Below are 25,647 nucleotides of genomic sequence, written 5' to 3' on the forward strand. Positions count from 1 at the left end.
GGGTTTATAGACCTTTTTTTTTCTGGATTTAAAAGATGCTCCAGTCTCATCTTGCATATTCTTTTCCCCAGTCCTAGAATCAGCTATGTCTCTGAGGATCCCTGCTTCCTTTTATTGGAGAATAGTATTAGAAACAAAGATGAGAACACCATTTTTTTTTTTATTATATAGCTCTCTTTCCACTTACACTGAGAGCTCATTGCAGAGGACCCATATTCATATGTCTAGTGCCAACAGAGTGCCTGACAGTGTTGATGTTCAAAAAATGCTGAAGTAAATTGAATTGCAGGACATGAAACTGACATAAAAGAGCTCAGGTCTTGGCACTTAGCCAAACAAAAGGAGGGAGAGGATCATGAGAACAACTAAGAAACCTTAAAAGACTGTCATGTTATTAATTATATTTGTAATTGTATTAGCCCTCTAAGTGTATTTATATATGTTTTAGTAGTAATAGTAAGTCTGGCAAATACTAATTCGAGAATTAGTTCATAGTTGTAATTGGAAAAAAATCAGGTCCAATTGGAATACTTGACTTTTTTCTACTTACCTTCATCAAGTAAGAGAATCCAGTAGATTCCAGGGACACCATCAACCCTGGAATCACCATGACAGGTGCTGTAAATAAACTGAAGGGCCTCAACAGACTCCAGAATTGATTTAGCAGTCATACCAGACAAGGCATCTCTGTAGCAAAGACTGCTTCAAATAGGTGATTTGAGTAAAAGTTTTAAAATATTTAGTTGAGTTTTTGTCTTCATAATTCTTCATTTTAAAATTTCTTCAATGTGCTTAGATCTTTCTAGAATATAGAAGGGATCACAACCCTGCCCTGAAACAACCTTCAATATTTTAGTATCCAGTTTGTGAAGTGTCATTTGAGACAGATTAATCATGCTTTGTTTAGGAAGAGTCCATAGGCTATTTTTCCAAGAGAAATGTTATTCGCACAAAAGTACTTTGGAATGCATTACATTCATTCATTATTTAATATCCCCAATGTGCCTGTGAGGGAAGTTAGAATTAGCATTCTTCTGAAATCTCAGCTGGGGAAACCCAAACACATAGGGAGATTGCCCGGGGTCACTAACAAGTTTGGGCCTGGATTAAGATTAGATTAAATCATATATAACTGTGTAAGCAAAATACCATCAGTATACTCTTGTCCTGAAGTTGGCAAAACTAATTAGTGTTCCTGCCTTCTTCTAACTGAATAGCATATCCTATTTTGCTCAGCTAGGTTGTTCTCAAACTTTGTGTATTGGCCTTTAGAAGATGGAATAGCCCAACACACCAAATTCAAATCTGATTAATGTTATTTTTCTGACAGCCAGAAGTCAGGAAGGTCCCTTATATCAATATGTAATTTGCTATTTCATGCTATTTCTCAAGCGCACTTCAGCTCTTTGGAGACTGATTTCTTTCTACTTTCTGAAAACATGCAATACCTGAGAAAGAAAAACCACTGGACTACATTCCAATTTGTTTTAATCCCTTGTGTCTAAATGCAAACTGAAATGTGAGATATGTGAAGATTTCTCTTTAACTTGGGTTTTAGACTAAACTGTCTCCTTCTGATAGTTTTACATTCAAAGAATGCTCTTCGATTTAGCAAAGATCACTTCATTCATGCTGGTTAAAATCACATAGATTGTTAAATGGGCAATTAATGCTTATAATTAATACTGTGTAACACTTTACCAGTAAGAAATTTGACAACCAACTTAATCTGCTTAAGAAATCAGTTATGCCAAAGTAGCAAGGCTGATCTTCTGCACTGGCATTTAGGAAGTAGCATTTCCTAAACAAAATCCAAATTAAAAACCCTACTGGTGCCATTTTGATGACAATTGGCATTCAGGAGTGAACAAAATCAATTTTCTCCTTTGTAATTTCGGGTAATTTAGAATAGTTTTGACAAGTATAATGCATAAACAAATTGAATAGAAATACTCATTATGATTAATTTCAGCGCTACATGCCATTGTCTGTAAATAGTCAGTTTAGAGTTTTCCTATTACTTCTTGGTGAAAAGAAATAGAAAGCATGAGGTCACATAAAAGAAAAAAAAGAAAAAATCTTATTAAAGAAGGTCATCATGGTCACTGTCTCTTAGTACACTTGTCAACTATATTTCTGGATCTAGGGATATTGCCTCATCATCTCTCTCTCTACCTGCAATTTGAAAACATCTAATCTATTTGAATTTATGGACTCATTTGTGATATCACCTTAGGGAAACATAATGAGATTTAAGGCCTTGCTTTCCCATTAAGTACTGAACTTCTGACTTTCATTTACCTTGCTTTTGTTTCAGTATGTTCTGATCCTCAATCAAATTGCTACTTAGTCTACCCCTCTTCTTTTGGAAGACACTTACCTGAGTCATAACTTCCCAATTTACTCTCACACTATTTCTTTAACCTTATTTAAGAAACAAAATTTCCCTGTTAACACATTATTAAGAGGTGTTCTCTTAGGCAAGAGAGGGCATTAGGTGGCTGCCATGTGATTTGCTTACCTATGTCTGGTATCTCTGTTTCTAGGGTGCACAAGGTATCCACGAGTGGCAAGTAAAAGCAAATAGAGAATCATCAGTAACATTCAACAAGCCAAATCTAACCAGACACATGGATTCCTAACTCATGTTGTGGCTATTAGAGAAACTCCACAGGGATCACTCAGTCAGATGTGCAAGCCAAAGTTGACTCAATTCCTCCAAGTTTCTCCTCCTAAGATTGTGTCAAGGTGATTATATATTTTGGTCAATGGAAGGGCAAAGTTCTAAAGGAGGTTTTTAAAAGTTTCTCTCTGGACCACGAGCATCAGAATCACTTGGATTTTTGTACATGAGCAGTTTCCTGGGGCTCTCCTCAGCCCCACTGATCAAAACCTTGAGGAGGAGTTGCGTTCTGGGGAGTTTATTTTTAACAAATTTAGCAAAGGCCTAAGAACCACTGAGCTAAGGGTTGAAGAAGCAGCCCCTGCAGAGGGGCTGACCATTCTAGGCTTTGTTTTGATAGTCATAACATCCTATCAAAGTGTAAAATCACCATGTTTTATTATCAAATCATGTGCAGGACAGATATCCCAACCCTAACCCTGTACCACTTATCTGATCTCAGAGATAAGATAGGGATGTCCAGTGTGCACATTCCTTCACAATAACAAGTTGAAAGTATGGTTTTCTTTTTTTTTTTTTTTTTGTGGTTTTTGGCCTGGGGCTGGGTTTGAACCCGCCACCTCCGGCATATGGGACGCGCGCCCTACTCCTTGAGCCACAGGCGCCGCCCGAAAGTATGGTTTTCTAATGATAGAATGTCCTTGGCATCAAAACTGCTGCTTCAAAACAGTTTCGACAAAACATTGTGTATAGGGCCCATGTCTTTCAGTCATCCACGCTGTAAGGGGTCAACTGGGGTGGGCAAAACAGAGCTGTCAGGCCAGAAGAAGCAGAGCACTTTGGTGGCTCTGGATCTATAACCCACTCGGCATAGGGTATTGCCTAGTGCATTTCTCTCTGGGACCTGGTATGAGGTTTTCACATAGGGGATGCAGTCTGTGTACAGGACTGACTTTGGGTCAAGTCTGCCTGGGATTAAAAGGCTATCATCATCTGTGAAATACAGTTATTTTAATTTTACAATCCTTTTAAATCTGGCCTTTATGCCATTTTGAAAACATGAAGATAGGAAACCTTTTTATCGAAACTAGAACATGTTCTTATTCTTTGGAACGTCAGAGAAGAAGAAAAGACACAAAATTATTTCACCTGAAGCTATCTGCTGCAACAAATTCAACTCTTTTTAAAACGAACTTTTCTAGGATTTTACTAGCTGGGCTACAGGTCAAGGTCCATTGACTTTTCTGTTTCCTTGGCCATCTCAAAAGGGTAGGTAGCTTGTGGGTTCAAACAAAGGTCAGCTGATAAGGGTGGGGTACTCTGATTAGAAACCTAGCCTTGGGCATTTGTACCTCTTTCAATTTCTTTGTCTCTAGACACTGCTTGTTTTTGCGGCCTCTAAATTATAGGGCAGTGTGCTTGAGGCTGCTCTAATCTCTGTAACATAGTTGATCTTTCTGAAGAAAGTTCTGTTGTGAAAGTACAAGAAGGACCCCATTAAAATTCTCAATACTAATATGAAACCAATAGATAAGCAACTACATGGCCACAAGAGAGAAAAACACAATTAAATTCATGTGGGGTAGGGAAAAGGGACGGGGAGGATGGGAGGATTGGTAAACTCTCACCTAATGGGCACAATGGAAGGGTATACAGCACACCTTCTGGGAGAAGGGCTCAACTAACAACTTGAACTTTGCCTAACAAATGCAAGCAATGTAATCTAATCACTTGCACCCTCATGGTAATCTGAAATTTAAAAAAAAAATAAAATATGGTTTCACTACAATAGATTCTCAGGGTATGGAGCCATTTATGTGGCTACAAAGGGTTTTGAAATTCTTAGGCAAAGGCAAGAAGAGCAAAGGGGGATGGTTTAACTTTCTTGCAGCTGCTTCTGATTCTGCTAATAATGTCACTGTGAATTTGGAAAGATGTCCCATATTATGCAGAGCAGCTTCTCTCATTAACATCTCAGAGGGAGGAAGTGAAAATGACGGAATTTATTTCCAGTGTGTGACCTTGTTCTGTCTCAGAATTACTTTTAGTTAAGGATTTAGGACTGAGCCACCACCAGAGTCAGTCTGCTGTCTAGCTGGCAACTGACTACATGCTGAGGTGCCAGTGTGTGAGCTCTTCATGAGGGCCAGGGCCCAGCCATGGGCACTGCCACCTGGCAATGGACCAAATTGAAGCTTGCCATGAGTTTGGAGGAGAAAGGAATGGGATTTTAAATCTTTTTAGAGCAAGAAATGCTCCCAATGATAGGGTTTTTAAGTTGATCTTTGATTTTCTCAGGAGCCAGATAATGAAAAGGGCTATTTACTCTTCTTTTTTAATTTGAAAGAAATTGTTGAGATATGATTATATACCATAAAATTCACCCTTCTAAAATGTACAATTCAGCAGTTTCCAGTACATTCAGAGATTTGTGCAACCCTTAACATCATCCAGTTCCACAACACTTTTTATCACCCTATGAAAAAACTTCATACCTATTAGCAGTCACTTCCCATTCTCCACCCCTCTCCCTCAGCCCCAGGCAACCACAATCTGCTTTCTGTTGCATGGATTTGCCTCTTCTAGACATTCGATGTAAAACAAACTAACCATTAAATATTTGTCCTCTTGTGTCTGGCTTCTTTCACTTAACATAATGTCACATCGATTCTTTTTGTATTTTTGTGAGGTGAGGGATGGAAAGGATGTACCAACTTTGGAGTTTTGTCTAGTGACCTGTTGTCATGGAGTTAAGACTAGCTTCTTCTGTGTAACCCTTTCCTTGTTCTTCATCCCGTTCTCAGCTTCCTTCCCTCTTCTTAGCCAGAAAGAACATTTGAGTTCAATTCATTTCTCCATTGTCTTCTTCCTTTGAATACCCAGTGCCCACTTCTTGCCTGCTACTGACTTCTTAGACCTTCCAACTCCAGCAACCCTCATCCAAAACTACCTTCTCCCATGATCTGGTTCTGTTTTTCATTCCTATCCCAACTTACCTGTCTTGTGTTTTAGGGCCTTGCATTCATCTAGCAATTCCTTTGAGAGGCAAGCTGATGAATGAATCTATGTTGAGGGACTCATGGACGCTGTTAGCTTGATGGATTGTTTTAAAAAGAGGTTCTATTACCCAAAGCAATCTATAGATATAAGGCAATCCCTATCAAAGCACCAATGTTATATTTTAAAGAACTTGAAAAAATAGTACTTCAATTCATATGGAACCAGAAAAAAACCCTGAATAGCAAATACAGTTCTTAGAAAAAAAATCTGGAGGCATCACATTGCCAGAGTTCAGGTTATACTATAAGTCTATAGTGATCAAAACAGCATGGTACTGGCACAAAAATACAGATGTAGATCTATGGAATAGAATAGAGAATCTAGAGATGAACCTGGCCATGTATCGTCATTTGATATTTGACAAGCTTAACAAAAACAGGGGGAAAGAATCCTTATTTAAGAAATGGTGCAGCAAGAACTGGTTAGCCACTTGTAGAAGACTTAAACTGGACCAATACCTTTCACCATTGGGAAAAATTGATTCTCTCTGGATAAAAGACTTAAATTTAAGACACAAAACAATAAAAAATTTTAGAGAGAGTATGGGCAAAATGCTTGAAGACTGGCCTGGGAAAAAACTTTATGAGGAAGACCCCCCGCCCCGGTAATTGCAGCAACACCAAAAATAAATAACTGGGATTTTATCAACCTAAAAAGCTTTTGCACAGCTAATGGTACCACAAAAACAAAGCAAACAGCCTACAGAATGGGAGAAGATTTTTGCAGTTATGAATCTGACAAAGGCCTGATACCTAGAATCTACAGACAACTCAAATTAAACAATAAGAAAAGAGCAAACAATCCCCTTTGTAAGCGGGCAAGAGACTCGAACAGAAACTTCTCTAAAAGTGACAAATGGCCAAAAAACACATGAAAAAAATGCTCATTGTCTTTAATCATCAGAGAAGTGCAAATTGAAATCACTCTGAGATATCACCTATCCCAGTAAAATTTATCCAGATCACAAAGTCCCAGAACTGCAGATGCTGGTGTGGATGTGGAGAGAAGGGAACACTTCTACACTGCTGGTGGGAATGCAAATTAATACAGCCTTTTTGGAAAGAAGATGGAGAATCCTTAAAGAACTAAAAGTAGACCTTCCATTTGATCCTGCAATTCCATTAGTAGGTATCTACCCCAAAGAACAAAAATCTTTTTACCACAAAGACATTTGCACCAGAATGTTTACTGTGGCTCAATTCATAATTGCCAAGTCATGAGAGCAACACAAATGCCCATCACCTCTTGAATGGATCAAAAAACTGTGGTATATGTATACCATGGAATATTATTCAGCCATTAAAAAACATGGAGACTTTACATCTTTTATGTTTACCTGAATGGAGCTGAAACACATTCTTCTCAGTAAAGTATCATAAGACTGGAAAAATTAATATCAAATGTACTCAATACTACCATGAAACCAATATATAAATAATTACATGATCATATGAACAATAAAACACAAATATAATCTAGTATGGGGGCAGAGGGAGAAGGGGGGAAGAGGGGGTAGGAGGACGATTGGCAGGAAAAGGAGGGCATGTGGTGGGATCTCACCTATTGTGCACATTGTGAGGGTGTATAACCTGCCCCTTGGTTGAGTGGCTCTTTTACAATTGGAACTTTACCCTCGAAGTGAGAAGAATGTAATCTAAAAATTTGTACCCTCATAATAATTTGAAATAAAAAAAGAGGTTTTAGTACTGGAGACTCTTAACAGATCTCATGTCTTAACTCAAAGGAACATATTTCTTAGAGCGGAAATTTTGGGCACTGTGGAAGGCCAGCATGGGGGGTCTTTGAGACATGTCTAGCTAGCAACTGACACATTTCTTATTTCACATCTTTGAGTGCCATTGCTAATACATGAGATTGGAGTAGGGAGAAATCTACATGTAGGATTTCTAGCATTTGTGGCTCCAGTGCTGCTGACGAGAATGGCTCATGGCCATTTCTCAGCTGTTAGCTGAGCTCTCAAAGCCCAGGTTCCATTTGTTCCTTCAGCAGAGGGCTTTACAAATCTACTGCCTCTCAGCATGCTAACTTCCCCTAAATGGGTGCTATTCCAGTTCTACTCCATTTCCAGAAAACAAGAGGAGTCAAGTCCAAAAAGCAATGTGAGAAATATTAAGTAGTCACTGGAAAAGACAGTAAAATATCAAGAGAAATTTTCATGTCATGTTGACATTTGTCAAGTCCAAATTACTCAAGGTACCAAGAAGCATTTACTAGGCTCTTATTTTCTTCTCTCTTTCATTTTTAAGGGAAGGACAAAATAAATTTTTGGAGAATAATGGAACAATAGCAGCAAGAGGTTTTTATAAAGAATAAATTATTTCTAGTCACGCTTAATGGGTTTTCTAACAGAATTATGAAATTAGAAGATGAAATGGGAGCCAGGGGATATTACAAATTGCAAAAATTGATATGGTGTCTCCTGTTTTTACTTATATCATCATCCCTAATACTTTCAGAAAACCAAAAAGTGGCCTTGAGGACATAATAATACAAAAGAAACAGAGTCATAATTAATGAGAAATAGTTGAAGGACTTGAGCATGTTTAGACTGAGGAAAAGAAAGCTCAGGAACCTATATTAGCTGTCTTCACACTTGTGAAAGTTTGTCAGGTAAACGAGGGGAGTAAGTTTCGTGCTGCTTCAGGTGCTAACATTTGCCACTACTGGGTGGATGTTTGATGAAGGCTGATTTTGGCTGAATGTAAGGAAGAACTTTCTAACAGATTAGTCCAAAGATGCAATTGGCTGTCATGAGAGGCATTTATATTTCTCATTATTGAAAGGAGTCAAACAAAACAGAGATGACAGACTTTCAAGTAGGCATTGGGCACAATGTTGGACCTGATACCCTCATGGATCCTTCTAATGCAAAGCTTAAAAGTCTGTGATGTTACTTTTGTGCTACTGCAATGTGTGTGTATATGCACATGTACGTGTTTGAGTACGTTTTTTTTTTAAGGCTGCATAGGGTGCTGGCCCCATATGCCAGAGGTGGCAGATTCAAACCCAGCCCTGGCCAAAAACTGCAAAAAAAAAGTCCTCAGAGAATATATTTTTTAAACTCCCTTAGGTTTAATTACATGATTTATCAGCTTCCTTTCTTTATTATCTTACTTTAGTCTCCCACTGGAAGGAACCACTAAGATGTATATGTGCAGATGAAATCTTTGGGAAAACAGGCAAGTGGGTACTACAGACTTAAAATAACAAGAAATAATATTGTTTATTGTTGCAGATTTCTATTGATATCATTAAAAATGACTTTTCCTTTCTCTCTCTGTTCAGCCAATGGGGGATCAGCTAGAGGAAATAAGTGATTGGCAACCAGTGAAAATGAAATTCTTTTTAGGTCAGATGGAAGAAAAGCAATTGGGGGCAGTTTGGATCAGTAGGGCTAAGGTAGCAAAAATCTACAGTCTTCCAATCTTCAAAATGTCAAGGAGCACCTGGGATTGTTCAGTGTGGCTCAATATGGAGCAAAAGGATAGAAGAGAAGGAAATCTAGAAGGGCATCCATTAAGGACAAACTGTATGTCCTCCCAAACTATCATCAAACTTTGGGCTGAGCAATACACATCTATGGTTCTCCAAACAAATTAAATACTATAAGACATGTAAAGGGATGTTTGAATATAAACTTGAAGTAATTTTTATAGGTAGGGAAGTAGAGAACAGAGTAATTAAGTTACATAATAAATAATCTGACAGAGGGTCAAGATCTACAAGCTTCTCTATCCAAGTCAATAATGACCTGTTGACAATATTGCTTCTCCATTCACAATTTAAAATGCAACCAATAACATAATGACTAAATTAGTCTATGTTTTCAAGGAAACAGATGACCCAAGCAAGTAAAGTGACTAATTTGTACAGGGTGGGGTACAATTAAATTTACTGATCTTAACAAAAAACACTAGCAGAAAATGAAGCTTTTATCTAAATACAGTAGAATTCAATGAACATTATGGTTCTCAAGATAGCAGAGCCTTATTAAATCAACTTATCTCCCTTCAGGAAGTTTAAGTCTGGAAAAGATACATAGTAAAAATAAGTAAATCCACAAATTGTATATATAATGTATATATAAGCTGCTGATCAGGATACTCTTTTTAAAAAAGTGAATCTGGTAATAGGTATATTAGTTTATGAGTAAAGATGACAGCTAATATGTGTTAACATAAACTGGTTTGATAGTTTTCACTCTAGTCAAACAGGCAGTTACCTGTCAATTACTATGCAGATCAAAATGATCATGTACATTCAATCAGCTTATTTATCTATCTATTTATTTTTTATTAAATCATAGATGTGTACATTAATGCAATTATGGGGTACAATGTGCTGCTTTATATACAATTTTAAATACTTTCATCAAACTGGTTAACATAGCCTTCACTGCATTTTCTTAGTTATTGTGTTAAATAAGACATTTATGTTCTACACTTAGTAGATTTAACATGTACCCTTGTAAAATGCACCATAGGTGTGGTCCCACCAATTACCCTCCCTCCACCCATAGTCCCCCCTCTCCTCCCTTTCCCCTCCTCTTTTCCCTTCATCTTGGGCTGTAGTTGGGTTATAGCATTCATATGGAAGTGTGGGTGTTTATAAATTGGTTTCATAGTAGGGCTGAGTACATTGGATAGTAGGGCTGAAATATCCATTCTTGAGATATTTTGCTAAGAAGAATATGTTCCAGCTCCATCCATGTAAACATAAAAGAGGTAAAGTCTCCATATTTTTTAAGGCTGCATAATATTCCATGGTGTACATATATCACAATTTATTAATCCATTCATGGGTTGATGGGCACCTGGGCTTCTTCCATGACTTAGCAATTATGAATTGGGCTGCAATAAACATTATGGTGCAAATATCTTTGTTATAAAGTGTAATTGAGGAGAACTTCCCAAACATGGCAAGGGATTCTGAAATTCAGATAGCAGACAGTTTCAGTACCCCAGCATGACTCAATCCAAATAAAGTATCTCCCAGACACATTATAATTAACTTCACAAAAGTTAATATGAAGGAGAAAATTCTGCAAGCAGCCAGATGTAAGAAAACCATAACCTACAAGGGGAAGAATACTAGAATGACTGCAGATCTCTCTGCTGAAACTTTTCAAGCTAGAAGAGGATGGTCATCGACCTTTAACCTCCTAAAACAAAATAACTTTCAACCTAGGATCCTGTATCCAGCTAAACTGAGTTTCATTTATGATGGAGAAATGGAATATTTTAATGGCATTCACATGTTGAAGAAATTTGCCATAACTAAACCAGCTCTCCAGGATATTCTCAGACCTATCCTCCACAACGACAAGCACAATGCTCTACCACTAAAGTAAACTCACTCAGAAACTTTTGATCAAATTCCAGCTTATTTCTTTGATGGCCAATCACAGGAGTGTTGGAATAGGAAGGGAGAATTGTCTTTTCTCCTGAACCTATTGCAGGGGATCTTAACCATAACTATTAAAGGGCTTTATCTACAGGGACGGATTGCTGGTGGTAGCAAGGGAGCAAGGGAGCAAGAGAAGGAAAAAATGTGACTCCTTAAATCACACATGCAATTTAGTATGATATGTTTTTTTTTTTCCTAAGAAAAGGGATTCAGGAGATTCTCAAAGAAATCTGAGATTAACAGAAAAAAAAAAAAAGTTAAGAAGAGCTACTCTAAAGGATCTGAGCTCAGAAAAGCCAGGTAGGGAAGATTCAGGCTAAGTGAGAGTGCCTGGGTGTATGAGCTTGTAGTGTGTGTGAGCTCACGGTGTGTGCATACTTACATGGCTGAAGAGTTGTGATAATGAGAGAAAACAGTATTTGGGAGCAAGAATGAATACAGGCATTGGACAATACTTCAGACTGTCAGAAAATAATTTTTCTTCATAGCGAGAAAAATCACTTTGCAATTAGGGTCCAACTTACTCTGTTGTATACTTCCAAAGGCTCTGTGCTGAAGGTCATAAGGTACTTTGGACTAAAATGCCAATCTGTAAACTGTTAAGGATCCTTGACGAAAATAGAATTTCATCAATGAACGACAATTGCTCCCTTTTGGTAAATTTGCATTTAAATTAGAAATAAAATTTAGCTGCTTTATTATATTAATTTTGTTTTGTTTTGTTAGATTTATTCTCTTGAGGAGTTATCGATATAGGGGTTGGCTATATAGGCTTTAGGGGTTAACCATAGTTATAATTGTAGTTAGTTATAGTTATAGGCTCATCAATACAAGGTGTCTGACTACCTGACAGCCAATATCTGCATGAATGGAAACATTCAGATGTTGAATGAATTGTTCAGTGCTTCCCCCCCGTGTTTGAAAATAGAGCATCTCTAGGGTTTTGAAAATAACGTAGCATGTTGTATAAATAATTTCCAAATTCAGGCATACAATCTTGGCATTCCTATTGGCTTTTCATTAAGTAGGTAACCAAAGAGACAAACTACTGAAAATGAGAGCCCCCACGAGGTGTGACACCCTGAGGTACATGAACACTTGATTAGGACAGGGTGCTATGAATTAGTATCTCTCCAGACTCTCTAGATGTGCTTCATCTTTATAAAGTCTTAACTTTACAGTCCATATTTTTATTAGCCAGGGGATTTAACAGCTTTCTTCCCTATGACAGCCTTTGCAATTATAATTAAGAAATGTATTAAAACTGGATTGAATTAATGTGAAAAATGGATGGGGGCTTGGGACCAAAAGATTTCCCCAGGTAGGTGTGAAGGAATAACTCAGTCTGAGAAAAGGGAGGTAGATACCAAAGCAAGCATGAGAATCTGAAAAATTTCAAGGAATGCTCTTAAGTATTCAAATTTCCATGCTTGTGTAAACACAAGCGTTAAATTAAAATGACCCAAGGCTGCACATGTGTTTTAACTGGTCTTGATAATGGTATTGACATATAGGTTGCTCAATGTCTCTGCTCTCCCAGTCACTACTTTTGGTCACTCTTTTTTCAGGTCACTGGGGAGATGCCTGACACAAAAATTGTTTAATGAAGTAATTTATTTGTATGGTGTCAAAATCTTCTGAAACATACGGAAGCTTTTCCTATGTTTCCTAAAGTTCCAGAGGCATGTGTTGAGGATAAAGCTATCATAGCTAATTAGAAAGGAGGGTCTACTGATTTAGCCAGGGGAAAGGAAACAGATTTGTTTACCCCTAATGGGATAGGAGTGGATACTTCCCTTTTCTAGGATCCCAAAGAATATATATTTGTGTCCTGTAGCCTGGGAAAGGGAAGAAATAAGCTGATAAAACTGTGGTTGTAATCTTTGTGTAACTTCAGGATATGGAGAACCAAAACTATAAATTCCTTACCAAAGGTGTCAAAATATTTTGTGTTCTCAAGAAAATTCCTAGAACGGAGTGAGAATAATCTAAAGATGAATGTTTTAATCACCATGGAGTAGAACTTTTTTTTCTTTTTGAGACAGAGTCTCACTTTGTCACCCTTGGTAGAGCGTCATGGCGTCATAACTCACAGCAACCTCCAACTCTTGGGCTTAAGCGATTCTCTTGCCTCAGCCTCCCAAGTAGCTGGGACTATAGGCACCTGCTACAGTGCCTGGCTATTTTTTGGTTGTAGCTGTCATTGTTGTTTGGCAGGCCCAGGCTGGATTTGAACTTGACAGTGCTGGTGAATGTGGCTGGCGCCCTAGCCACTGAGCTATAGGCACTGAGCCCCACAGGGTAGAACTTCTAAGGGTAAAGAATTAGTTCTTCCTTCCTTATCATGTCATGTAAACACAGACTCCCATTTTCCTCTTTATGAAATCACCACTTCAAAAGACTGGACGATGTTTGTACCCTCACACTAACCTGAAAAAAAAATAGTAGACATTAAAAAAATAAAAAAAAATTAAAAGACTGGACCTGGAGATGTTAGCAAATTTAGCCTTTTGGATCTGGTAATACCTATCCCTGTTAGAATGGAATAGATTTTTTTCTGTTTTAAAAATTTCAGATATGAAGGTACAAATGTTTAGGTTACATTGTTTTCATTTCTAAGGTAAAGTTCAAGTTGTAGTTGAGCCCTTCACCCAGGGGGCGTGCTGTGTACACTCACATTGTGCATATTAGGTGAGAGTTTACCAATGCCCCTCTCTCTTCCCCCTCCCTCCTCCCCTCCCCTCACTTAAATATACATGTGTTTTTCTATCATGTGGAGTCGCAGTTGTTTATATATTGGTTTCATATTAGTATTGAGTACATTGGATACTTGCTTTTCCTAGAGTAGATATTTTTGACACATCTTCGTAGTGACCAGTAGTAGGGGAGTGACTTACCTGAGCATGGATATTGAGATCCATATCAGTGACAGCAATGCACCCGGGGAAGGACATGCATGCGTACAGGGATGTCAACACTTCCTGGTTCTTCAAAGCAGTGTTCAAAGTTTCCTTTAAATAGGAGGAGTGGGCATGCTGACTTTTGCACCATCCCTGCATATTAATTCAGTGCTACAACAGGGGTAAGCTGCATTTTCTGCTCCTTCTGGCAATGCCTGTCTCTTCATAGTATCTTATTCTAGCTTTTTTCTTTATCCACTAAGCAAACATAGAGATTAGAGGAGACTTACCTTAATTCCAAAATACTAACGGAGTTTCCCGAGGGAAATATTCGCCTTACAAAATTGAAGTCGCCAACGTACACACTGCCATCAGGGCCAGAAGCTAAGGCGACAGGAGCAAATAATTTGTTGTTGTGGGCTGGGCCATTACAGTTGGTGCAGGCTACACTTCTTTGGTGCCCATTACCCATTATAGTTGATATGACTGGGGGCTGCTGGGAAATGAAGGTATTTTCTCCATTCCCTTTATGTATGATTCCTAGACCCAAGGAAAATAAAAGGAGAGAAAATTAAAAAAAAATTACCACATAATCTCAGCAGCATTTTAATTTCTCTTTCATTGTTCAAAGCAGGAAAGAGCTTCAGCCTGGCATAAGAGAACCAGAGAGTGAAAGACACTACCCTTGGTTTTGTTTAACTGCATAACTACAACAAATGGTAGCATAATACACTTTGCCTCAGTTTGTCCATTTGTGAAGTGGATTAATACAACCAGTCCCTTTAACACTGCTTCTGAATGCCTCAATGAAATATGTGATGACTACTTTTTAATGATCTATGCACTCTGGGCTCTGTGAATCATCTTTGGCTAATTTTTCATCTCTTGCTGGCTCTCTTCCGATGCCTAGCACACACCTGTGTGACTTCAAATTACCCTCACTATGAAACTGGTTCCTGAAAAGAGACTATCAGTCAATTTTAATATTAACCTCAGCAAAACACAATCAAGAAAGTAATCTACTTCTGTGAAAAGGATAGAAATCCTGTTAGAATGCACTTCAAAGATATACAAAAGGGACTTGAATTTTCCACTCTTTTGGACCATATCACACTATCATCAGTGCAAGAAATAGAGATACTGACTTATGAAAATGCTTTGTAGTCATTCAGTTTCGGCAATCACACCCACAGTTTCAACTTTCATATTTATGTGCCGAAACTTTCTCCTGTCCAGAGTTCTCACCTGACATACAGTTTCCAACTTGACCTCTTTACTCGGATGCCCCAGGGGTACTTCCAACTGAAATATTTATTTTATATTTTGACTCAAATATTTAAAAACTGAACACATTATTTTCATGCAACCCCCCAAGCAAACCCCACTGTTCTATGTTCTCTATTCATGTCATCAGTGGTATTCCCAAGTGTGCAGTTACCTAAATTGGAAATCTGGGCGTCCCTATGGCTCTTCTTTTCCCCTCATCCCCTATACCTATGAATTACTAACTCCCACTGAGCCTATCTGTTACAATGTGTCATAATCAGTTTCTTCTTTCCCATTCCTAATTTACTCCAGTTTTTCTTAACTTCTTGGTCTCCCTGGTCTCCATGCATACCTATGTCCATATTTTCATCTACATTCTTGCCATTTTAAGTCTGTGGCTTAAAATCTTCCAATAGCTCCATCTCCCCTATAGGATAAGGGGTACATTCCTTGTTGTTAAGGCACACAAAGGCCTTTGCGATTTGGTCCTTTTCCAGTTCTTCAGTCTCTCCTCTCATTGTGCTTTCATTTGTATCCTGAGATCTAAACTATCTACAGTTACTTTCACATACTTTCACTCCTCTCTGCTTTTGTACATGCTATTCCTTCTGTCCTGAATACCCTCCTCATTTTGTCTGCTTGGAGAACTTCTAGCCAACCTCCAATGCTCAGCTCAAGTCTTCCTGAAGGTTTCGCCCAGGCAGAATTATTTACTCTCTCCTCTATGCCCATTGGTTGCTTTCCTTAGCTCTATTACAACACCACATTGAGTGATACAGTTTTCATTAGTTCTCTATCTTCCCCATTAGAACATGAATGAGCTCCTGGAAGGCAGACCCCTCTGTCTTACTCCTTTTTGTATTTTAGTGCCAATGTCTGTGGCCAAGTCATTAGAAGTGCTCAGTAAATGTTGAAAATAAGGCTTTGAGTCTCTTGTAGTTTCCTTGCCCAAATCCCAATGATTCTGCAAACCTGCTGAGCCTGGGCAGAAAATCCAAGGAACAAGTACTGCTGTGCTAAATAGCTCAAGTCAGTCCAGAATGAGTCAGGGAAGGTAAAACATCCATGTTGTGAGAAGGCATATGCCAATATGTCAGCCTAAAGTCACTGACAGCAAACGAAGGAATGCGATTATATCGTATAGGCTTATTTTTTCCCCCTTCCCCCTGCCGTCTATCTCCTTTGGACTGCCTGCTACTCTACCTGAATATGTTCTGAAATGTCTTCTACAGTTTTCTTCCAACTTTTGGTCCTACAATCCTACAATAGAACCACAGATCACTCTGAGACAGGAACATTGCTGGCAAAAATAAATAAGAAGGTAAAATATGCATAATGCCATGGCACCAATATATGCTTAGAAGGAGCCTTCCAGGAAACAGAAATCCCATCCATCATATAGTCTTTGGATTTGAAATTTAAGTATTTTAACTTTCCCTTCCAGAGTGATTTCTGGCTACTTTTTCAATCTACGATTTGCAAGAGCAGCTGTGAGTTTATGCCCTAACAAATTGGTGTTTTATTGTAGAACTATGGTATACCTTGAGAATCACTACTTTCTTATTATTTTATTAATAACTTTATTAGGTAGTAAAGGCCTTTCTGAAGATTTAGAATAGGTAATTAAGTGAGATTAATAGGACTGAATTTCATTTCCATCCCCAAATTTATTTGCAGTGTGATCAATATTGCAATTCAAATGAACTGGAAGGAAGTGAATGAGAACTCGAATGACAGTGGCACAACATCATTGAAGAGAAATCTCCTGATGATTGCTAACTGAATATTCAACCAATGAGACTATGATATGTTCTTTAATAAACGAGGAAACCACTGTTTAGCATGTCAGCACTTCAGCAATGCACTGTAGAGTATATCATTCAAAACTCTTTCCAATTATTGGCTTGGAAATACCAGATTTGCTATTAACATCTATTTTCACAGGTAGATCTCTATTTTTTTATATCAATATAACGGTATAGATAGCAATTACCCTCAAAATGACATGTTATTACCAGGCTTCTGGCAATTTAAAAACTAAAGATGGCTATTCTAAACCATTCTTCTAAGCCTGCAATTCTAAAACTCCCCTTTTCTATTAGAAAGCTCAGCACTCCATCAAAGAAGAAGAATGATTAAAGGAAATAAAACATAAGGCAATGTACTTTCTGATTACATCTCAACAATTGATGTCTTACTTTCATGCAAGGCACTGAAGTGCCGTGTACTGAAATTACCATTCCTGTTTAAAGCTGAAGCAATCAAAACAAAAATGGGCAAACCCCTTTTGTATTGCCCTGGAAAAATAGATCATTTTGAAGGGTGTTTTTGTTGTTTCAAGAATCTGTTTAACCTTCCATTACATAGAACCAGGGCATACCATCTAGCAACAATGATTTAACACCAATTCTTCTGCAAAAGGTTGCTTTGAAAATATTTTGTTTATGTTCCTGGAAATCCTTGATCAATTACTGCTGCCTCCTTTCCAGTTTATTCTGCCACACACGCTCATTTTGAAAAGGGAATCAAATGATCCTAGGACAGCACACATTATTTATATGAAGGCCAACTTCCTGCTAAACATTGGGTGTCATATTTACAGTCAACAATGACACCCATTGAATGGGGCCTACTGAACATTTTCTCCTATAAGTTTTTCTTTTCTATGCCAAGAAGCCAATTCTATTGTGTAATAAGGTAAGCACATTTTTTTTAACACACTACTCATACCCTCTTGCTAACTTGCTCAGAATTTCTTTTGAAGTTTATATTAATAAATAAGTCTGAAATAAAAATCCCCCTGAAATCCAGTGGGTGGTACTTTATGCAGATTTCAAAGAAGACACCATTTTTCAAACTTATGAACAACAAGGGATACAATGCATATTTCTCTTAGCACTTGACTGAGAGGAGATTAACACCAATTGGGAGATCATCCCCTCCCAGTAAAACCATTTGTCCACAAACTACTGGCCTGTCTTGGAGGCTACATTAAAAGAAATTTTTTATCCAGTGCAGAGAGATGATGATACCCAATTAGTGCCCCGGGTTGTTCTTCTTAATAATTTTTAACACTCAAATGGCAGGAAACACTAGGAGATACGTTTTATAAAAAAGATACACTAAACAAATATCTGAGTTTGGTAACAGATGTACCCATAATTTTATGAGAAATCGTAATTTTAAAGAACCAAATTTTCTTAAAAAGAATGAATATGCCCTCTTTATAATTGCCGACAAGATATATTTTGAAAGAGCAATGTTGCAAAACCTAAGTTTCTGATGTTTCTTTTAATCTCAGTGAAAGTCAGAACCATCTATATATATCAGGCATAATATTTGGAAACAATTCTTCACAACCAATGGTTAATTGTCAGGTAAATATAATTGCTGCAACCAAAATGACAAATGGGCTGAAAACACTGCTTGCTGGAAGTTACCCACTGCATAATGATTTTGGAACCAAAGAAAAACTGAAGAAGAGAATGGCAGTAGACATCCAATTTAATTACAGGTGTCTTTTTAACCAGTGAGAGGAAATTGGGGGAAGATAGATTTTTGTTTCTAATCTGCTGTCTCGGATCAAAAAAGTGGGGTGCCTAAAGAGTTATGTTTTTTCAGGAGAGAAGTGGAATCAGGGAATTTGGAAAGATGTCGTCCTAGCCTTAATCAGTCAGAAAAGACTGTTTGACCCGAGGGGGAAAGAGTATTGCTTTCTAAATTGGTCTTCTCAAAGCTGCTCCACCACACTTATCATTCCTGCTTCGAAAACTGCCTTTGTGGGTGGGATTTAAACTTCGAAAACCTCCCAAGAGAGGTGTTCGTGTCCAAGGTCAGGCTGAAAGGCAGTAGCAGAGCTTCAGATCTGTTTCCTGGTAGGTGTGAACAGTTCTTGGTTAGAGATACAATGCATCTACAAATGAGATGATGAAATGAATAAACATATCTTTTTTAAAAAACCTATCCAAGTTAAGGCTTCTTCTCAAAATAAAATTCTTAGAAAGGTAGAGACAGAAAGCAGATTTAGTGGGGGCTGTGGGTGAGAACAAGAGATTTTTTTGGGGTGATGAAAATATTTTACAACTGGGTTGTGGTGACGGTTTTGCAACTACAAATTTACTAAAAATCAGTGAAGTGCATGGTTAAATGAGTGAATTTATGGTGTAAGGATTATATTTCAATAAAGCTATTGAAAAATTCTGAGAAATAACCGGGTGCTTATTACCTAAAAACTAATTGCTGGTGAATTAGGGGTGGAGGGAACACATTTGTGGAAATCAGGCCCCCCCAAAGCCAACTTTCTGAATGACTCCCCTCCGTTCTGAACTTTTTAAGCCTGTGTGAAGCAAATGGTAAGAGGATATGGGACTGGGAGCACACAGCTGGGGGCTGGTTCGATTGAGGTCATTTCCCACTTTGTGTTTAATGTCAATGACAGGCATTTGAAAGAGACAATCCATACAAGCCAATAAAAGTGAGTGGAAAAGAAACGGCTGCTTAAAATGTCAAACTCTTTCAAATCAAAACAAAAAACCTAATAATTTAATAAGTGGCATCTGCCCTTTCGTTTTTGTACTTTTAAAACTGTGGCTCTCCTTTTGAAAACAGGAAAAAAAAGCTGACATTTTATATCTGTGCTTAAATCTTTGCTCTTCAAAAAAAAAATAAAAATAAACAACTTGAAATGGAATTTAGAATCTTCCTGGGGGGAGGAGAGGGTATAAATGAGGGCATATTGCAAGGGACTCATTCAACTTCAGGATCCCACAATGAAGGGAGTGTGGTCTTGTTTCACGAGAGAATCAAATCTGGTTAGCTTTGCTGTTCAAAATTTCCCATCCTATGGGGCTAGTGGGCATAGCTGATTCAACTATGGTGCAAACTGAGTAATATAACGGGTGTGTGATTAGAAAATGGATCTCTTAGCTTGGTCAGTTCAGGGCCTTATAAGATATTTCAGCCTCAGCCACCTGTTCCACAAAGGTAGGATGGATCCAAACATGGCTGGATGGAAGAGTGTAGCTGCCTCAATGCATTCTGATCTTCAATTCTGGGAAAATAACCCAAAGGACACGTCTGCCTCTTTAAATAAAAAGGAATATGATTCCACAGCAAAAACTTATCAGTAGATATTCAGAGGAAAGATGGGTGAAAACACCAGTTTCCCAATAGGATGCAACAGGAGGTAGAGGAACTTGGAAGAGAAGTTGTAACGAAGGTAGCAAAATCAGTTTATCTGGGGGAAAGCACAGGCTCAGGGGCCACCTGTCCTTCCTTCTCTTAATTTACTTAACATTTGTTTACTGAACATTTCTTCTCTTGATTTACTTAACATTATTGGAGGAAGTGACAGCAGGAAAAGTGGTACAAAAAAGGGAGAAATTGAAGATGAGAGTATTCTGGTTCTCACCAAACTAACAGTAATTCAAAATCATATCGCTGTATTTGAAAGGAAATATACTAATTTGGTCGTCTCTAAATGGTGTTCTTACAGGTGATTTCCTCTTGTACTTTTTCAATTTTGCTACAATGAATATATCTTAGACAGCCTTAGGAGAACAGTATTACTAAAAATTTTAAAAGCTGCTTACCACTTTGAGGATTCAAAATGTGATGCTTATTCAAGGACCAGCCTCCTAGATTAGAAGCATCCATCTCAAAACCTTGTAAAACGACTGTCCTTTGCTCCCAGAGGATAAAGTCAGGGCACATTTCATATTCATATCCTACAGACACTGCAAACAAAGAGTTAATAGCATATTAGAAGACTGTAAAATATTTGCTGCGTATTTACACTGATTGACAATTCTGTGGATATTGTATTTGTTACTGAATTCTGATTTGAGTGCAAATGTAGCAAAATACAGGATCGTATCTAGCATAACTCTGGTCCCCTGGAAGTGATCAGTTAGAGCATTTTAGATAAATATATGAAGGAGTGAGTGAATTAATGCGGTCATTAGGTTGGTACTATATGTTTGTGGCTGTTGAGCTTTATTCTGGGCTTTTGAGTTGGAGACTGTGAAGCTTTCTGCTGGGTTAAGCTGTAGTAGTATAATTTCTCCCTATCTTTGTAAGAAATACAGGGAGTGTTGCTTTCCTGCCTCTCTAGAGTGAAAAATGCACTCAGGAAGCTGCATTTGGAGTACAGGGTCACTTGTACAACAACTAACTACACATAAAACTAATAAAAATCGATTTGCCTAATTTATATTTTTTCTTGTGCTAACTGGCCTTTAATTTGCTGAGAAGACTAAGTGTGCTTAGAGTACTGCAAGTGTAAATTCCACTTTGTGCTCATTCTGTTTTGGTTTCTGCATATAGCTAACCAATGGGACATCACCCAACATTTGGCTTCAACTCCTATGCAGCACAGATGTTGTGCATTAAACTTGGAACCCTGGTATGCCACTAAAATGGGAAGTACAGCATGTGTTAGTTTGGGTGTCTCTGCTCTACTGGAATATGTATAGCCCAAGTATACCAAGCCCCAGCAATTTTCCCACTTGGTAAACCTGCTTACCTGTTGGAACTTCAGGTTTCTGATTCCCACATTTAAAATGCTTTCTAGCCTCAATATTCTAAGCCTGAGAATACTGGCTCATAACACTGCATATCCCAAGCTGATTTCCCCCTTTCTGGCAGCTTTAAATAACTCCAGTTGGTCTATTTTCTGCTATTGCTTTTGAATACCTGCCTCTACCTGACTCTTTAGATACCCACGGAAAGCTAAGTCCTTCCCTGGTCTTTTGTTTATGAAAACCGATAATGAAAACTGGTGCTTAAATAATGCCAACACAATAGGTCCAAAAATGAAATAAATTAAAGCAAATTAATTTTCTTTGGCATTAGGTGAAGGGAAAAGATGGTAAGATGAATCAAACTGATTTGCGTGTGCACATGCATGTGTGTATGAGCACATGCACAGATAAGCCAAAAAGGCCTTCTAATTATGAATACTCAGTTCTCTGACTTTGCACATCATCTCTGGCCAATTTCAAATTGCAGGCTGGCTTGTCTCTGTCATCCACCCTACCAAAGCTTATGATAGGGATCAGGACCATCTTCATGGGTGTGGCCCATGTTTAGAAGGGCCTCACACTTGATTTAATGCTCTGCTGTTACCGTCTTATAATTATTAATACTTTTTCATCAAGAGGCTTTGTATTTTCATTGTCATTTCAGTGGGCCACACAGATTATGTAGCTAGTCCTGGCAGGATGCCTTTCTATCCGCCATCAGCTGGTGAAGACTCATGGAATGCAAACTCATTTTAATATCAGCCTCGACCAGGCATTATTAGCAAGGGAGTTCAATAGGGACCTGGAGGAAGACTAATCATAAAATGGAAATAGTTTCCGAATGGAAATTATTTGAGGATCATCTGTGCCAATGCTGTCCTCTATTAAGGTGGCTAGAAATAGAGTCTCAGAGGGGAAAGGGATCTCAAAGGTGGTCTAGTTTAGGTTACACTCATGGCACAAACTGATGCTGCCTATGGTCTCCGTGATATCTCATAGCCTCTCTAGTTGCTAAAACAACTCTGGCAAAGTAGAAATAATTGGTTTTAGAGCAAGAGTCAGAAAAGACTTCAACTCTCATAATCTGTCATTAACTAGCTGTGGGGGCTCAGGTAAGCTGTTCTCCATCTCTGGGATCCATGTCCTTCACTGGTAGCAAAGTAGGGAGAGGCTGACTAGAAATGGTGGTTCTCAGACCATTTGGGGTCAGGGAGCACTTTAATGTGAATCTGACAAAAGTTATGGGCATTATTTCTAGAAAATGCATATGCATGCAAAATTTGGTATGTAATTCTAAGGGGTTCAATGACTTCCTGTAGTTCAATTAAAGGTCTCAGATTAAAGACTCCTGTACTAGATAATTCTTTTAAATCCTCTTTAGCACTAATACTCTAGGATTCTAAATTGCATTCCTTCTATATTGGATAAGTTTTGGTTGAGGATCAACCCAAAAGCCATATAGAACACTGTATCTCAGGTTGGAAAAATTAGGTGGTTAGACAGCACACTAAGGGCCATGTTGGTGTGTAGAATAACACGGTTTCCACTTCTCTTGCCAACATTTAAAAGTCTTGATTAATAAATAATCATAACAACAAAATTACAAGTTCCCTGAAAGTCATCATCTCCCTCCCCACAGTACTCTTGGCAATTACTGTATCTGCCTTCTGTACTTTGTAAGCCTGGTGAGCTCCCCTAGACTCTCTTCTCCGGAAGGTGATTGCACAGTTTTGCAAATAAGTAGTGTGCCCTGGTGACCTCTGATGGTGATTTTGAGCCTGCTTTTCCCTCTCAGTAACAGTTAAAGATCCTCCCAACTCTGCAGCAGGAAATGCTTACATAAAGTGTCAATTAAAGAGTTCTCGATGCAATGGTAATGAGACATACTTAACTCTTTTCACCTCCTCCTATCTGTTTCTGAACTGCTCTCCAGTCCACAAGAAAAAAGCACATTGGCTGCAATCTCCACAATTATGTTACTTTCCCCCCCATACACAGCAAATAGCAACGAGGTAGCCACTTAGGAAGTTTTCTCTAATTTTTATTAGATTTACTATGAGCTAATAAGTTATAATTTGTATTTAAGACTTGTCCAAAATTCCAGCTGACTTTAACAAGAATAGCTGTCTGTTGGGATATGTTTTGTATAGGGCTCCTCAGTCAGACTAACAAGGCCAAGATCCTTTTTGATAGCAGCCCACTTTAACATAATCTTGGAACTTGCGATCAGTTTATGAGAAGGCAGACATTTCACCCTATGGAGATGAGCCTCTTTCCAAAATCATGAGAAGTGGCAAATATGGTAGCAACCAATCCTAGATTTCTTATCATGAAGCAGACTTCAACGTACTAAATGCCTATACTTTTTCATATAATTAAATATAGGGGAGAGGAAGGGCTATACTGGGGCTAGTGCTAAAAATGCTGAGTCGTGATACCACACTGTGCTTGAGACTGTGACAGCTGAGCCTCAGCTAGATAAACAGTGTGGACTACTACTGTCTCCTTGGTGGCCTGTTGCCTATCATCAACGCAGCACAGTAGGGCTTCAGCCTCTGGTGCTCTGGAGTGAAGAATAGGAAGAATAGTATAATAGGAAGGAAAAAAATTCTTCATCAATATTTCAGAGGAGAGGAAACTAGACTGAAAGTGAGCTCACTAGACTGCCAGTGAGCAAGGACAAGTGGGCAAGGGGTCCTGGAGTACATTTTCAGGGGTTGGAAGAGTGGGCTTGAGCCAATGTGCGGAGATCAGGAAGGCAATTAAGAGAGAGCCATTGATATGGAAGAATACTTTCTCTGAGCCATGTGATCATGTCCCTTGGGACACCTGAACTCCATCTGGATTTCTGCCTTCCTGTATTCTCTCCTTTACCTCTACAGAGATTAGAATGTTCCTTAACCAAGGGTCATTGATTTTCAAGATAGCCTTGTTACTCTTACACAGGATTCTGGCCTCTGATCACCGGATTGCACCTCTGACTTCACTGTTAGTCATCTTGCAAATATTATACTAGTAGACTGAGTGAAAGACTGCAGCCTGCTCCCCCAAAGCCATTTGACATTGAAAAAAGTAGAACGTTTATTCTATTTATCAAAGCAGCAACATTTGTATGACATAGGGACCACAAGAAGGCTGAGGGCCACAGGCTCCCTGACACCCAGTTTAGTTTATTCTGACATTCATCTGTAAGCGTTGGGGTAGGTGATTGATGTTAGGTAGCCAGCCAAGGTGGAGACACCATGCTAGGAAGCTGATGTGTGAAATATGACAAGATTAAGCAGATGACTTTCAACAGCTTAGGCTTCAGAATTCATAATGGTTGCATGTATGAAGGCAATATATAATTAAAAGTCATCTGATAGTGTGAGAAATTTACATGTTACTTTCATGAACTCAAGGAACAGCTAAAAATAATTTCACGACATTTAAAAGGTAACTAACAACCAGATGAGAACCTTCTTCCCCCAAAGGAATAATTGAATAAAATAAATATTTCCCATTCTTTTAAAATACTAGCTTAATGAGAAACCAAAACCAACAACAAAACACCTAAGGAACCAAATGAAGGCCATGGCAAAAACAGACCAAAAGTATGTAGATAAAATGCTATCTATTAAAAACAGGTAAAGCTTCTTCTATTTTTTCCTATTTTCTAGTGATTAATCCTAGAATAGGATGAGCCCAGAGGCTCCTCAATTTGACACATTGTCCAATAGCCCCAAATTCTTTGTTTATCCATTATTCATAGCTTACTAAAAGTGACGGAATCAGGTGTTGAATTTTTATCAAGTGCCTTTTTGGCACTTAAATATTCACATAGGTTTTCTCCTTAATCTATTGAGATAGT

General features: G+C 38.2%; 1 protein-coding gene across 1 annotated transcript in view; it reads right to left on the reverse strand.

The window, feature by feature from the left end:
• The window catches only part of TENM1 (teneurin transmembrane protein 1), a 442,965-nt gene that overhangs the window by 125,321 nt on the left and 291,997 nt on the right, over nucleotides 1-25,647 (reverse strand). The window contains exons 15-17 of the mRNA XM_053580321.1: nucleotides 20,868-21,011; nucleotides 14,301-14,550; nucleotides 2,522-2,542 (exon numbers count right to left, since the gene is read on the reverse strand). Coding sequence (XP_053436296.1) covers nucleotides 2,522-2,542; nucleotides 14,301-14,550; nucleotides 20,868-21,011 — 415 coding nt within the window. The remainder of the gene's footprint in view (nucleotides 1-2,521; nucleotides 2,543-14,300; nucleotides 14,551-20,867; nucleotides 21,012-25,647) is intronic.

Source organism: Nycticebus coucang, chromosome X (assembly GCF_027406575.1).
Source record: "Nycticebus coucang isolate mNycCou1 chromosome X, mNycCou1.pri, whole genome shotgun sequence".
NCBI classification, from domain to species: Eukaryota; Metazoa; Chordata; class Mammalia; order Primates; family Lorisidae; genus Nycticebus; species Nycticebus coucang.